The sequence below is a fragment of the Schistocerca gregaria genome, chromosome X, assembly GCF_023897955.1.
Source record: "Schistocerca gregaria isolate iqSchGreg1 chromosome X, iqSchGreg1.2, whole genome shotgun sequence".
NCBI lineage: Eukaryota > Metazoa > Arthropoda > Insecta > Orthoptera > Acrididae > Schistocerca > Schistocerca gregaria.
Window position 1 is genome coordinate 752,608,855 of NC_064931.1, and position 16,913 is coordinate 752,625,767.

General features: G+C 44.2%; 1 protein-coding gene across 1 annotated transcript in view; it reads right to left on the bottom strand.

Moving 5' to 3' along the window:
• Window positions 1-16,913, bottom strand: part of LOC126298208 (nose resistant to fluoxetine protein 6-like) — a 205,204-nt gene that overhangs the window by 141,444 nt on the left and 46,847 nt on the right. Inside the window, exon 3 of the mRNA XM_049989512.1 lies at window positions 407-555. Within this exon, the coding sequence (XP_049845469.1) occupies window positions 407-555 (149 nt within the window). The remainder of the gene's footprint in view (window positions 1-406; window positions 556-16,913) is intronic.

Here is a 16,913-nt window from a genome sequence, read left to right on the forward strand (position 1 = left end):
AGCAGCAATCTCATTGGCTGCGTTACATATTAATACGCGGATCGGCGTAAGCAGAATTTGGTCCGTTTCGAAGGCAGCGCCATCTCGTAGTGCGGAGACGGACGAGCGCTGCGCCTGCGCTGTTGTGCTTAGCGGGGCGCGCTCTAGTGGGAAAGTTGTGTACGCGCTGACTACGCGAAACTATGTACACAACACTTACACACTACTTAATCTAACTTAAACTAACTTACGCTAAGGATAACACACACACCCATGCCTAAGGGAGGACTTGAACCTCCCGGCCACACCGCCACACTAGCGTATGTTTACTACGTCTACCTTTATGTGTATTTTTTTATTTTTACCACAAAAATTTCAGGGCACTTGCTGTCTAAAGGAGCTGGATAAGACGATGATAGGTACTGACCTCTGAACCGGGTTGCTGGAAGGCGACGGAGGCGACGCTGAAGGCTGCTGGGAAGGGCGCCTCGGTCTCCGTGCACTGCGTGTAGGAGCCCAGGCGGTAGCTGTTGCCCCACAGGTACTGCGACGAGTAGCGACCGCTCGCGTCCCACACTGCAACACACCACGTAACGTTTCATTCTCGCGGGAGGCAGAGAGCTGTAGCGACGCGCTTTACAATTAGCCTTACTCGTCATTTCACACGAGAGGTGCACTGATTTGGTTCATTGTAGCCGTCGTGTAATTTATCAAATGAATCGCTGTTACTTACGCTGCATATTTAGATGAAATCCTTCAGACGGTAGGTAGTGAGTTACTTTCTGCCAGTTTTGTGCATCGCTGCATATTGCCGCGTCGCAGCTGTCATGATTTCCCTACATCTACAGGGTGTTACAAAAAGGTACGGCCAAATTTACAGGAAACATTCCTCACACACAAATAAAGAAAAGATGTTATGTGGACATGTGTCCGAAAACGCTTCATTTCCATGTTAGAGCTCATTTTAGTTTCGTCCACCTACGCTCAATGGAGCACATTATCATGATTTCATACGGGATACTCTACCAGTGCTGCTAGAACATGTGCCTTTACAAGTACGACGCAACATGTGGTTGATGCACGATAGAGCTCCTACACATTTCAGTCGAAGTGTTCGTACGCTTCTCAACAACAGATTCGATGACCAATGGATTGGTAGAGGCGGACCAATTCCATGGCCTCCACGCTCTCCTGACCTCAACCCTCTTGACTTTCATTTATGGGGGCATTTGAAAGCTCTTGTCTACGCAACCCCGGTACCAAATGTAGAGACTCTTTGTGCTCGTATTGTGAGCGGCTGTGATACAATACGCCATTCTCCAGGGCTGCATCAGCGCATCAGGAATTCCATGCGACGGAGGATGGATGCACGTATCCTCGCTAACGGAGGACATTTTGAACATTTCTTGTAACAAAGTGTTTGAAGTCACGCAGGTACGTTCTGTTGCTGTGTGTTTCCATTCAATGATTAATGTGATTTGAAGAGAAGTAATAAAATGAGCTCTAACATGGAAAGTAAGCGTTTCCGGACACATGTCCACATAACATATTTTCTTTCTTTGTGTGTGAGGAATGTTTCCTGAAAGTTTGGCCGTACCTTTTTGTAACACCCTGTACATCTACATAGATATTCTGCAAATGACATTTAAGTGCCTGGCAGAGTGTTCATCAAACCACCTTCACAATCCTCTATTGTTCCAATCTCGTACAGCGCGCGGAATAAACGATCACCTATATCTTTCCGTACGAGCTCTGATTTCCCTGATTTTATCGTGATAACTCTTTCTCCCCATGTAGGTCGGTGTGTAAGTAGGCTGTTTAGGTTTTTATGTTGGTAACGCCACGTACTGCTCTGTATGAAAATCGCTCAGTGAGCTGTGTTCAGTCTGTGGCTGGTTGGACTCGTTGTTGGAATATTCGCTTGTGTAGCGTTGGGCAGTTGGATGTGAACAGTGCGTAGCGTTGGGCAGTTGGAGCTGAGCCGCCAGCAGTGGTGGATGTGGGGAGAGAGATGCCAATGTTTTGAGAGGTTACTATGAGCGGACGATCTGGACGTATGTCCGTCATATAAAGGAAATTTGTAAGACTGGATGTCATGAACTGATATATATATTATCAGTTTTGAACACTATTAAGGTGAATACATTGTTTGTTCTCTATCAAAATCTTTCATTTGCTAACTATGACTATCAGTTATTAGTGCCTTCAGTAGTTAGAATCTTTTATTTAGCTGGCAGTATTGGCGCTCGCTATATTGCAGTAGTTCGAGTAACGAAGATTTTTGTGAGGTAAGTGATTCATGAAAAGTATAGGTTATTGTTAGTCAGAGCCATTCTTTTCTAGGGATTATTGAAAGTCAGATTGCGTTGCGCTAAAATATTGTGTGTCAGTTTAGTGATGATCACAATAAGTAAAGAGAGAACTGTCTGAGTATGTTCAGTTTTGCTCAGCTGTTTTAAAATCAAATAACGTAAGAGTTTTTCCAGCACTGCCACTCTTAACATTCAAAGGGGAAGTTTCAAGTGTCAACAAGATATTTTCGCATTCGGAAGAGAAAGTTGGTGACTGAAATTTCGTTAGAATATTCTGGCCCCACGAAAAACGCCTTTGCTTTAATGTCCACCCCAAATCCTGTATCATTTCAGTGACACTCTCTCCCCTATTTCGCCATAATACAAAACGTGTTCCCCTTCTTTGAACTTTTACGATGTACTCCGTCAATCCTGTCTGGTAAGAATCTCACACCGCGCAGCAGTATCCTAAGAGAGGACGGACAAGCGTAGTGTAGGCAGTCTCCTTAGTAGATCTGTTACCTTTTCTAAGTGCCGTGCCAATAAAACGCAGTCTTTGGTTAGCCTTCCTCACAATATTTTCTGTGTTCCTTCCTATTTAAGTTGTTCGTAATTGTAATTCCTAGGTATTTAGTTGAATTTACGGCCTTTAGATTTGACTGATATATCGTGTAACCCAATTTTAACGGATTCCTTTTGGCACTCGCATGGACGACCTCATACTTTTCGTTATTTAGGGCAATTGCCATTTTTCGCACCATACAGACATCTTTCCTAAATCGTTTTGCAATTTGTTTTGATCTTCTGATAACTTTATTAGTCGATAAACGGCAGCGTCATCTGCAAATAACCTAAGAGGGTTACTCAGATTGTCTCCCAAATGGTTTATATAGATAAGGAACAGCAAAGAGCCTATAACACTACCTTGAGGAACGCCAGAAATCACTTCTGTTTTACTCGATGACTTTCCGTGAATTACTATGAACTGTGACTTCTCTGACAGGAAAACACGAATCCAGTACCATAACTGAGACGATATTCCATAAGCACGCAATTTCACTACAAGCCGCTTGTGTGATACAGTGTCAAAAGCCTTCCGGAAATCCAGAAATACATTGTCCACTACTAACCATCAATACTCATTATAGAAAAGTCTTCTCTGCTGTCTGATTGCGAAGAAACCGGTAATTGTATACAATGTAGAGGGTTTCATTGCGGAAGTGTAGAGTAGGTCGGTACTGCGCCTGAGTATCAAACAAATTACGAAAGATGGAATCCTGAAATGAAATATTTCTGATATACATCGACGAACTAAAATATTGTGATTGCTGCCCTCGACGAGACTGAATGCCGCCTGGTGGTATTGTGAGCATGTGGCCGGAGCCGAGGCGAATGAGGAATCCTACTAGCAACGGTATTAGCAGCAAATGGGGAAATCCCTCGAGATAGGCGCTTTGACAAGGGCAGATTGTTATGGCCCGGTGCTTGGGAACGAAGATTACGGAAACGGCGAAGCGCGTCGTCTGTACGCGTGATACTCTCGTAAGTGGCTGAAGGTCGATGATGTGATGAGTAGGCGACAAGTTGTTGGACTTCCTCATCACAGACTGTTGGGGTCGGAGGCTTGCACGCTGCGATCTGTGGTCGATCTGAAGGCAGAGTACACTGCTGGTGCAGGCGCAAGTGTTTCGGAGCACACCGTTCAGTGCTCGTTGTTGAACAAGGAAATCCGCATCAGATGACCCCTATGTATTCCCATGCTGACCCAGTGATATCGTCACTCATGATTGCAGGGGCACGGCATGATCGAGACTGGACCATGGACCAATGGAAACGTGTCGCCTAATCGGTTGAATTATGTTTCCTGTTACACCAGGTCGATTGGCGTCTACAAACACACCATCATCCAGCCGAACGACTGCTCGAAATATAACCGCGCCACGAACTCTGGCCGATGATTGTAGTATTAACTTTCCGTTGCCCGCGCGGATGACACTCTTCATCCACATGGCTTTCCCGCTCAATTTTGTCTGACAGGGCTGGATTGAGTTCGCGCCATTTTCAGTACCTTCTCCATCTGTCAGCTCCAATCATATGGCTCTGAGCACTATGGGACTTAACATCTGTGGTAATCAGTCCCCTAGAACTTAGAACTACTTAAATCTAGCAAGCCTAAGGACATCACACACATCCATGCCCGAGGCAGGATTTGAACCTGCGACCGTAGCAGGTCACGCGGTTCCAGACTGAAGCTCCAATCATTGTTGGCTTTCAGTTACGAAAGATACATTGTTTATGAATCATTATTACAATCTGGAGGACACTTGTCATCCGCGCGAGCTCTGCTGCCACAATCTGAAACAAAGTAAGTCTATATTACTTTATTGTTTGCCTAGATTCAATCGATTTTTCATGTGCGTAAATTTAGACGTATTGAAACTGATTGCAGTTACCTTCCATGTTACCTAGTATTCTCTTTATTTTTAAATTGTGGAAGATATGTCAAAGGGAAAAACTTCGGACAGAGTTAAGTAGAGATCCTAATGTATGCTTGGAATGGTTCAATGAGCTGAGTGATGAAGATGCTCACAGTGATAGCGCTGAGTCAGAGACTGAGGATTCTGTTCAAGAAAGTGGTCATGATTCAGGAACAGAACAAGAAGTGTCAGGAAATAATGAATATGAATCACAGGAAGAAGTAACTCAAGAGGATGCATTTTTTAGGTAAAGATGGAATAACTAAAAGGAGGAAAAAGAAATAACCTACCAGTGTTAGAAGCAGATCTTGTAATTTTATTGCGCATTTGCCTGGACCAAAAAATGAAGCTCGTAAAAAAAGACCGAAATAGAAATTCTGAATTTGCTCTTGGATGAAAACATGAGCATTATCGCAACATGCACTAATATATACATCAATTAAGTTCGTGGTAATTTCTCCAGGGAAAGGGACGCTGAAGAAACAGATACGATAGAGATCAGAGCTTTCATTGGTTTGTTTTATCTATGTGGATCTTTGAGATGTTCTAGGAAGGGTATATCGAAATTGTGGGATAATTCAAAGGAAAACGAACTTGAATCATGATATTTATGCATAAGTGAAAACCGATTCATGTTTCTGTTGAGAGGTCTGAGGTTTGATAATAACCGTAATAGACGTGTTCGCAGAGAGACTGACAAGTTGGCTGCTATCAGAGCTATCAGAGAGGTACTTGAACTATTCACGAACAATTGACAAAAATTTTTCACCTAGTGAATATCTTACTGTTGACGAACAGCTTTTGGCATTTAGAGGAAACTGCCCGTTCAGGCAGCAAACCAGCAAAGTATGGGTTAAAAGTGTTTGCTTTGGTTGATGTAAAAACAGCTTACACTTTGAATTTAGAACCGTTCGTCGGTAAGCAACAAGAGGGACCATGTAATGCCAGTAATTCAGCAGAAGACATTGTTCTTCGAATGGTCAAACTGTTTCAAACGTTAGAATATATTATACTGTGTACAAATATTAAATGTACTATATTTAGATTTAATAAAAAAATCATAAAACCAGTCATAAAGACCGTTCAAAGTATACAAATAGACAGCTTCCTTTGTGGATGACACCAGTAATCCACGCGAGTGACCATGTCACGAATTTTCGACCGAGTAACGTAGGGTTAAGCTGTGGGAAATATTCACCTGGTCTACCATGTGACATTACTGAGCATCACCTGAATCTCTCCATGCCTGATGTCTTTCCTGACGGCTAAAGCATCTTCCAACATGATATCAGAAGACCAGAAAAGTGTTATAGTGGTTTCAGGTGCATTATAATGATCTCACGTTAAGGTCTTGGCCACAAAATTAGCGTTATCTGAACTCGACAGAACACATCTGGGACACTGTCGGACGCCCATTAACCACCGGCCGGTAATTCACGGAAATTATGTGACCTGTGGGTAGGCATCTGGTGCCACATATCTCCCGAAACTTACGCAAGACATGTCGAATCCATGTCACGCAAGATCGCTGCTGTGTTGCATTCCAAAGGTGAACTAACACGCTCTTAAGCGGGTGCTCATAATGTTTTGATTTCTTTTTGTGAACCGATAAAGGTGAAGTATCAACGTAACCTTTGCATTCTAAACGCAGAACATGGATAAATTCAAGGTTTAGTATGCGGGTTTAGGATGTGACACTCCCGCCCACACTTCTGAGCTGGCTGTGTGTAATCCGACTGTTTAACACAGCGAGCAGATGATGCCGGACAGAATGATAGCTATCACGTTCATCATGGCATAAATGTACTGGCCGACTGTTGTGGCCGAGCGGTTCTAGGTGCTTCAGTCCGGAACCGCGCTGCTGCTACTGTCGCAGGTTCGAATCCTGCCCCGGGTATGCATGTGTGTGATGTCCTTAGGTTAGTTAGGTTTAAGTAGTTCTAAGTCTAGGGGACTGATGACCTCAGATGTTAAGTCCCATAGTGACTAGAGCTATTTGAACCGTTTTGAATAAATGTACGATTATGTTCTGCTTCTGGCAGTTGTAACGATACTAAGAAATATTTGTCCATCATTTGTAATTTTTTTCGTCGTTACGTTTAATCTTTCAAAGCGTCCACCTTTACAATTCTTTTTATTCCGATTTTTTGTTTTACACTGCTCGTGAAATGCTCGTGATTGGGAAATGAAACACTTAAAGTGGTAAAGGAGTTTTGCTATTTGGGGAGCAAAATAACTGATGATGGTCGAAGTAGAGAGGATATAAAATGTAGACTGGCAATGGCAAGGAAAGCGTTTCTGAAGAAGAGAAATTTGTTAACATCGAGTATAGATTTTTAAGTGTCAGGAAGTCGTTTCTGAAAGTATTTGTATGGAGTGTAGCCATGTATGGAAGTGAAACATGGACGATAAATAGTTTGGACAAGAAGAGAATAGAAGCTTTCGAAATGTGGTGCTACAGAAGAATGCTGAAGATTAGATGGGTAGATCATATAACTAATGAGGAGGTATTGAATAGGAATGGGGAGAAGAGATGTTTGTGGCACAACTTGACTAGAAGAAGGGATCGGTTGGTGGGACATGCTCTGAGGTATCAAGGGATCACCAATTTAGTATTGGATGGAAGCGTAGAGAGGGAAAATCGTAGAGGGAGACCAAGAGATGAATACACTAAACAGATTCAGAAGGATGTAGGTTGCAGTAGGTACTGGGAGATGAAGAAGCTTGCACAGGATAGAGTAGCATGGAGAGCTGCATCAAACCAGTCTCAGGACTGAAGACCACAACAACAACAACTGCTCGTGATTCAATGATTTTAGTTACATTTTTTCTTTCCGTCCTGAGATAGTTCCCATACTAGGTGTCTGTATGGAAGGAACAACGCACTAACCTCACAATATGAACCTAACCAGCGAATTAGTGGGAATTATTTGTCCATAACTTCCTTCGCCAGTTTCAATTAATGCCTCGGTACGAGGATAACCTGAAACTACAGTACTAAAGAACGAATCATAACTCTCTTCTGCTCGGGATTAGCTTTGATGCCGAACAGCTATTACGATGAGATAACATTTTGAGCGTCGGTGAACCAGTCCATCGTCGTAAATGTCGTCTTACTTGTAATTGAATTTTAAAATTAAATTTGGCTATATATGTCAATTAGAACGACGAAGAACTACTGATCAGAATAATCTATAATTCAGAATGAGAACGGAGAATAAATGGCTACACCCATCGACAAAGTCGTACTGTAAAATGACACAGAGTAAACTGAAAAGAATTCATATCTGTAGCCACAGCGAAACAAATCGACTTAAGAACGCCCAGCGACGTATTCATAATACGATATTCTTGAAAAGGCAAGGTGTAAACCCTTGATGGACCGAAGTACACTTTCTCTGAATAAACCACATTTGAAAATGTAGTTACCATCTGCATTTTAGATCTGTCACTAAGAAGAGGCTAACGACTTGCTTAGAACGGAACACTTTCCCGCTGTTACGTTTCGCAATTTTGGTGTGCCTCTTTTGTCTCGTGGAAAGTTTACCACGTTCCACATCTTGGACTTGGGTCTCAAATTCCGTGTGTGCCTATTATTGACAGGAAGCCTGTCCGTATGGTCTAAGTAGATCTATATGGATAAAAAACAAACCATTAGATCTTGTTAGCGTGAACATCACGAGAGGCATTTGTATAAGTTCGTGGCACACTCCATCGATAATGCTGGAATTAGCCTTGACGACAGCTTCCATTCTCGCAGGCATACGTTCAATCAGGTGCTGGAAAGTTTCTTGGGGAATGGTAGCCCATTCTTAGCGGAGTGCTGCGCTGAGGAGAGGTATCGATGACTTCGGTGTGGCCTGGCACGAAGCAGGCGTTCCAAAACATCACAAAGGTGTTCTATAGAATTCAAATCAGGACTCTGTGCAGGCCAGTCCATTACAGCACTCCGCCACAGGCCTTGCATTATGAACAGGTGCTCGATCATGTTGAACGATGCAATCGCGATCTCCGAATTGCTCTTCAATAGTGGGAAGCGAGCAGGTATTTAAAACATCAATGTAGGACTGTGCTGTGATTGTGCCACGCAAAACTACAAGGGGTGCAAGCCCCCTCCATGAGAAACACGACCACACGATAACACCACCGCCTCTCAATTTTACTGTTGGTACTACACACCCTGGCAGATGACGCTCACCGACATACGCCATACCCACACCCTGCCATCGGATCACCATATTGTCTACCGTGACTCGTCACTCCACAACGTTTTTCCACTGTTCAATCGTGCAACGTTTACGCTCCTTACACCAAGCGAGGCGTCGTTTTACATTTACCTACGTGATGTGTGGCTTATAGGCAGCCGCTCGACCATGAAATCCAAGTTCTCTCACATTCCGCCTAACTGTCGTAGTACTTGAAGTGGATGCTGTTGCAGATTGGAATTTCTGTGTGATGGTCTGGATAGATGTCTGCCTATTGCACATTACGACCCTCTTCAACTGTCGGCGGTCTCTGTCAGTCAACAGACGAGGTCGGCCTGTACGCTTTGTGCTGTACGTGTCCCTTCACATTTCCACTTCACTGTCACATCGGAAGCAGTGGATCTGGGGATGTTTAGGAGTGTGGAAATCTCGCGCACAGGAGTGTGACACAAGTGACACCCAATCACCTGACCACATTCGAAGTCCGTGAGTTCCGCGGAGAGACCCATTCTGCTCTCTCACGATATCTAGTGACTAATGATGTCGCTGATATGGAGTACCTGGCAGTAGGTCGCAGCACAATGCACCTAATATGAAAAACGTATGTCTTTGGGGTTGTCCGGATACTTTTGATCTCATAGTGTACCTGTCTAGGAGTGATCTCATATGGTAACAATAGCACTAAAAAAGAGTTACTTCGAAGCTGTTTATAAAATAAACGCAATGCTGTATTATGAGGGTCGTTCAATAAGTAACGCCCCACAATTTTTGGTTCAGAACTTAAGTATTCTTAAGAGCTAGAATTTGGTAACAATATTAATCAATATTTCTCTTCCATGTACTGTTTTTCCACATAGTATCCCTCACGCTCTATGATCTTAACCGTACTCGTAGCTATGTTTTCAATGCATGAGTCACGCTCTCATCGCCTTCAAAGTGTGTACCGCGTAGTGAATCGTTATGTGGCCTAAACAGATGGAAGTCCGAGGGCGTCAAGTTCAGCAATAGGGTGGATGCATCAGTGACGTCCAATAAAATGAGTTCTCGGGTTCTGTGACTGTGTGTAGGCGTGCGTCGTCGTGTTAGAGCAAAATTGCTATTGGATCCTTGTCACATGGAACATGTAGGAAAAAAATTATTAAGTTTTACAGAGTTTTCACATATGCCTCTGAATTAATGGATGACCCTTATGGTAACACATCCAAGAACATGACCCCATCACTACCCCAAAAGACTGGCATCATGACTTTGCCAGCAGAGGGAGCTGCCTTGAATATCTTCTGTTTTGGTGGTTGCCGATGGTTCCACTCCAGTGGCTGCCTTAGCACTCTGGACTCGCATTCGGGAGGACGACGGTTCAAACCCACGTACGGCTACCCAGATTCAGGGCTCCAGGCAACTGCCGGGATGGTTCCTTCGGAAGGACACGGCCGATTTCCTTTCCCATCCTTCACACAGTCAGAGCTTGTGCTCCGTTACTGATTCCAGTGCGTGATAGAAACAACTATTGTTCCATTTCAAAAAACCGTATCTTTTTGCTGTAACTCTTTGGATAATAACACAGCAAACTACGTTCATAGCTCCACAGACAGTGTAACGTTTCTTAAAGTGACCTACCGCAATAAATATTTCTGTCGCCTATTACTTCGTAACTCACAGAGGCAAACACATTATATATATATATATATATATATATATATATATATATATATATATATATATATGGCATGCACACACTTTTTTCAACATGTAAAGGTCACTATGTATATTGGATTTAGGTTATGACATGTTCAATGTGCCTGCTATCACCGGCGATGATGTGGCGCAGACGAATAGCGAAACTCTGCATGACCTGCTGAAGTGTCGTAACATCAGTGCCGTCGATGGCCTCCTGAATGGCTGTTTTCAGCTCAGCAATGGTTTTGGGGTTATTGCTGTACACCTTGTCTTTAATTTAGCCTCACAAAAAGGAATCGCAGGTGTTCAGATTCGGAGAATATGGCGGCCAATCGAGGCCCATGCCAGTGGCCTCTGAGTACCCCAGAGCTAGAATGCGGTCCCCAAAGCGCTCCTGCAGGTCATCACACACTCTCCTGCTTCGATGGGGTCGACCCCTGTCTTGCACGGACCACATCTTGTCGAAATCAGGGTCACTACTTCGGATAATGGGGATGAAATCATCTTCCAAAACGTTCACGTACCGTTCGGTAGTCATCAAGGAATAACGCACCGATTATTCCGTGACTAGACACGGCACACCACACAGTCACACGTTGAGGGTGAAGAGACTTCTCGATCGCGAAATGAGGATTATCAGTCTCCCAAATGTGCCAATTTTGTTTATTGACAAACTCATTCAAATGTTTTCGTCGCTAAACCAAACCATGTATGAACATACTAATTCTCGTCATGCCCCGCGGCCAACCGTGCAGTTTGAACGTCCTAACGCAGTTCGTTCAGAAGTTATGACGATTTTATTTCATGGATTTCAATAACTGCAACCCTGTACATACCGTTGAACAAAACATTATGACCATCTGCTTGTTTAATAGCGCGTTGTTCCACTTTTCAAACGCAGTACAACAGAGATTCTGCTTGGCGTCGATTCTACAAATCCTTGACAGGATTCCAGAAGTATGTGGCATGAGATGTCTACGCACATGTCAAGCAATTTACGCAAATTACAGGCAAGCAGCTGGCGCTCGATATGTGTTCCGATTGGTAGAGATTAGGCACATTTGCTCTCCAAGGTATTAATGTGCGTTCATTATAATTCCCATCAAATCATTGCAGCACGATTCTGATCCTGCAACACGTACAGTTATCCTGCAGTAAGATGTCAGCTTCGTAGGTGGAGACTTCAAAAACTAAGCGATGCAAGTCGTTCTCAATAACTTTCACGTAGTTCACTGCTGTCACGATGCCTTCAATTACCACCACAGACTCCATGAAAGCCTAACTCAATGTACTTCATTGCATAATTCTGCCCTCACCGGTCTGCATCTGTGGCGGGATTCATGTTTCGTGCAGCCATTCGTGTGGATGACGGCGTGTGAGGACATAACCATCGATCCACCTGGAGTAACAAGAAATGCGATTCACTGGACACACCACATGTTTCTATTGTTCCTCGTTGAAAGCTCAGTGACGCTGTGCCCACTGTAATCACAACTGACGATGTTGTTGGGTCAACACAAGAACTGCATTCATGCTCATAAATTAAGGATAATGCTGATACATGGTGAAACAACGCTCTGGTGGGCGGTTTGCAGACTTAAATCACCTCGAGGTATGGCCATGCTGTGCATTTGACCTGCGGTCGTCGCACGGTGGCGCTGGCAGCAGTCCACATGCTGTGTTGGTGCATGTCAGAGTACGGTTCGGCGAGTAAGCGTGCAGACGTTTTCAGACGTGCTAATGGTGACTGTGTGTTCAAAATGGCTCAAAGAACACATATTGATGTTATGTGGGATAGAATACTAGGGCGACTGGAGGCTGGTCAAACGCAGCAGGTCGTAGCACGGGCCCTATGTGTGCCACAAAGTGTGATCTCAAAATTATGGCAACGATTCCAACAGGCAGGAAACGTGTCCAGGCGCTACAGTACTGGACGTCGACAGTGTACAACGCCACAAGACCGATTTCTCACCATCAGTGCCCGCAGACGGCCACGGAGTACTGCAGGTAGCCTTGCTCATGAACTTATGCAGCCACTGGAACAGAGGTCTCCAGACACACAGTCTACAGACGACTGAACAGACATGGTTTATTCGTCCGGAGACCTGCAAGGTGCAGTGCACGGTCTGGTCGCAGGAGAGCCCGTAAAGCCTGGTGTCAAGAACACAGTACATGGCCATTGGAACAGTGGTCCCAGGTTGTGTTCACGGACGAGTCCAGGTATAGTCTGAACAGTGATTCTCGCCGAGTTTTCATCTGGCGTGAACCAGGAACCAGATACCAACCCCTTAATGTCCTTGAAAGGGACCTGTATGGAGGTCGTGGTTCGATGGTGTAGGGTGGGATTATGATTGGTGTACGTACACCCCTGCATGTCTTTGACAGAGGAACTGTAACAGGTCAGGTGTATCGGGACGTCATTTTGCACCAGTATGTCCGCCTTTTTCAGGGGTGCAGTCGTGGAGGACTACCTTGAAACAGAAGATATCAGGCGAATGGAGTGGCCTGCCTGTTCTCCAAACCTAAACCCCATGGAGCACGTCTGGGATGCTCTTGGTCGACGTATCGTTGCACGTCTTCAGGAGCTCCGACAGGCACTGGTGCAAGAATGGGAGACTATCCCCAGCAGCTGCTCGACCAACTGATCCAGAGTGTGCCAACCCGTTGTGCGGCCTGTGTACGTGTACACGGTAATCATATCCCATACTGATGTCGGGGTACATGTGCAGGAAACAGTGGCGTTTTGTAGCACATGTGATTCGAGACGGTTTTCTCAACTTATCACCAATACCGTGGACAAATCTGTGTCATGTGTGTTCCCTATGTGCCTATGCTATTAGCGCCAGTTTTGTGTAGAGCCACGTTGTGTGGCACCACATTCTGCAATTATCCTTAATTTATGTCCAAAATGTGTGTGAAATCTTATGGGACTTAACTGCTAAAGTCATCAGTCCCTAAGCTTACACACTACCTAACCTAAATTATCCTAAGAACAAACACACTCACCCGTGCCCTAGGGAGGACTCGAACCTCCGCCGGGGCCAGCCGCACAGTCCATGACTGCAGCGCCTGAGACCGCTCGGCTAATCCCGCGCGGCTTTAATTTATGAGCATGAGTGTAGTAGGGGTCGTGTGATGGGTAGCTCCATGTTCAACAGTGGTCTTTGAGCGGTGTGCTCTGAAACGCTTGTGCCTACACCAGTACTGTACTCTGTCGTCAGATCTGGCACAGATCGCTGCCTGTCCTGTTTTACACAGTGGGGGATCTCCCGACCTCTGCTAAGTGCCATGAGCCGTGGTCGTACAACACGTTACGGCCTACTCGTCATTTCACCATCCTTCAACCACTTTCCATAGGTGTTCACGACAGCAGTATGCCAGCAGGCGACCAGTTTCGCCGTTTCAGAGGTTCTCGTTTCCAGCCTCAGGGCCAAAAATGTGCTCTTTGTCAAAACGTCTTACATCAGTGGATTTCCGCATTTCCGGTCGGTAACTTCGCTATAATGACTGGCCGTTTGTCTCCCTTATTGCGTCACGTTCCCGGAAAACCGCCAGGAGACATTCAACCTCGCGGTGGGCAGTGGTCATAATGTTTTTGGCTCATCAGTATGTGTGTGTGGGGGGGGGGGGGGGGAGGGGGGGGGGATGGGCGGGTGGGTGCGGGTATGTGTATGTTCTTGAAATAACGTGTTAAATACCTATAAAAAAAGTCATTTTAAGCATTCCAGGCCCGCGCTGATTGCAGTACCTGTTCATCTGAACGACCCTGACTGTAGTCAACAAAGTTTAGAGAAACGTATTCGCGTTTTACGAGTGAATGAGCCGTGAAAAGGTGTATCACAAAAGACCCTGGGAACTGGTATCGTATTTTTTATCGTGAGAAAACTAGAAAATAGTCTCACATTCGAACTGGCTACATCCAGGTCAAGTGCCATCGCACAAGAGAGCTTTGGCGAACTCAAATAATGCTGTATTCGACATCGACTGGGATAACGAACACAGCGATATGATACATCAGGCTGCATCGCCAGAGACACGCCACTGTGTGAGAGGAAAGGTCAGCATTGCGACAATTCCAAGAGGATGGTCTGTACCTAGAACCACGCGGTGGTCGTTATACAAGGGCTTGCTGAAAAATAATGCCTCTGCATTTTTTTTATTTTATATAAAACAAATTTCATTAACATTTTACATCTTTATTCTTCACGTCTACATATTTATTTTCAACATAGTCACCCTGGCGAGGAACCTATTTCTCCCACACGTGATACCAGTATGTTAATACCATCATTATAGAATGTTTGAATTTGTTGATGGAATCACAGCCTCACATCTGCTTGCACCACTTCATCACTATCAAACTGAAGATTTCGAAAGTGTTCTTTAAGTTTCAAGAACATATGAAAAGCGGATGGGTGCAAGTTGGGGCTGTATAGAGGATGATCGATGACAGTGAACCCAAGGCGGCGGATTATTCCAGATCTCGCTATGCTCGTTTGTGGTTTGGCATTGTCATGCTGAAGGAGAAGCAGCTCGTGAATCGACGAATTCTTAGGATTCGAAATTCAGTTATAGCACGCTGTTTCTGACTTAGCGATATAGTTACTTTACACGCCACTATATTACACGCTACAATTCGGAGCCCTGCAACGGCAGTGGACTGTAAACAAGTAGGCGTCAAGAACAAAGGTGTAGAATGTTAATAACTTCCTTTTACTTAAAAAGCTTTAAGAGTTGTCACACAAAAATTCGGAGGCACTATTTTTCAGCGCGTCCTTGTGCATACTTCTTGTTATGCAGCATGCCACATGGAGTGATCGAGTAATCCCCAAGTTGGCTTAAGAGGGCTGACACTGCAAGGAGAAGACAGAACCTTGGTTGAGTAGTACTGATGTCTCGCTCTTACATCCTGGTCGTCTACTATACAACGACTTCTGCTTAAGTAGTTTTTTTTAATTTCTTCGTTTCTCTTTAGTTTTCTTCAACTACAGCCTTCTACATACAATTTAGAGTCCTTAGTAGCTAGCCAGCCGCTGTGACCGAGCGGTTCTAGGCACATCAGTCCCGAACCGCGCTGCTGCTGCGGTCTCAGGTTCGAATCCTGCCTCGGGCATGGATGTCTGTGATGTCCTTAGGTTAGTTAGGTTTAAGTAGTTCTCTAAGTTAGGGGACTGATGACCTCAGATGTTAAGTCCCATAGTGCTTAGAGCCATTTGAACCATTTAGTACCTCAGTCCAAAATCTTGAAAGCCAGTTTATTGGTTGCTTTAAGTGGAGCGCATACAATATCTTTTGCTTAACTATGTGAAGAAAGAGAACATTGTCTCAGAATACACAATATATGGTACCACGCCAGATGAATTAAATCAAATGAGGCAGCGAAAGAGAGAGAGAGAGAGAGAGAGAGAGAGAGAGAGAGACCGTAATATAAGCTGCACAGTACATACCTAGATACTTAATATATTTACTTTAGTGATAAAAGTAATAACAGTATACTTGCTACGTAGTCAGACTGTATAAAAAATTAGCCTCACGAAGGACATATCACAGTAATACCGTCTAACACCACCCCTTGGGTTGATAATGGCCTCAGATTGGCAAGGAAGACAGTCCACAAGCTTTTTTAGTTGTGCTAATCCCTGCTGCTGCCACGCATGGATGGTTACAGTCTGTAAAGCTACAAAGTTGCAGGGATATTGATTGCTCCGTCTTACCCACGGTTCCAAACACTACGACAATTGCTGTGGGACTATGGTCGCGTGAATTATTTTTTATTTTTTTAATTTACACGTCAACTTCCGTAGGACCAAATTGAGGAGCAAATCTCCAAGGTCATGGAACGTGTCAGTACATGAAATTAAAAACATATAAGTAATAACAGATAAAATAAATGTTTATAAACCCTAAAAAAGTCAGTCCATAAGTTTAAGTAAACGCAATCAACAATACAACACGAATCAGCTTAATTTTTCAAGGAACTCATCGGCAGAATAGAAGGAGTGACCCATGAGGAAAGTCTTTAGTTTCCATTTGAAAGCGCGTGAATTACTGCTAAGATTTTTGAATTCGAGTGGTAGCTTATTGAAAATGGATGCAGCAATATACTGCACACCTTTCCGCACAAGAGTTAAGGAGGTCCGATTCAAATGCAGGTTTGATTTGTGCCGAGTAGTAACCGAGTGAAAGCTGCTTATTCTTGGGAATAAGCTAATATTATTAACAAGAAATGACAGTAAGGAATATATATATTGAGAGGCCAATGTCAAAATACCTAGACACGTGAA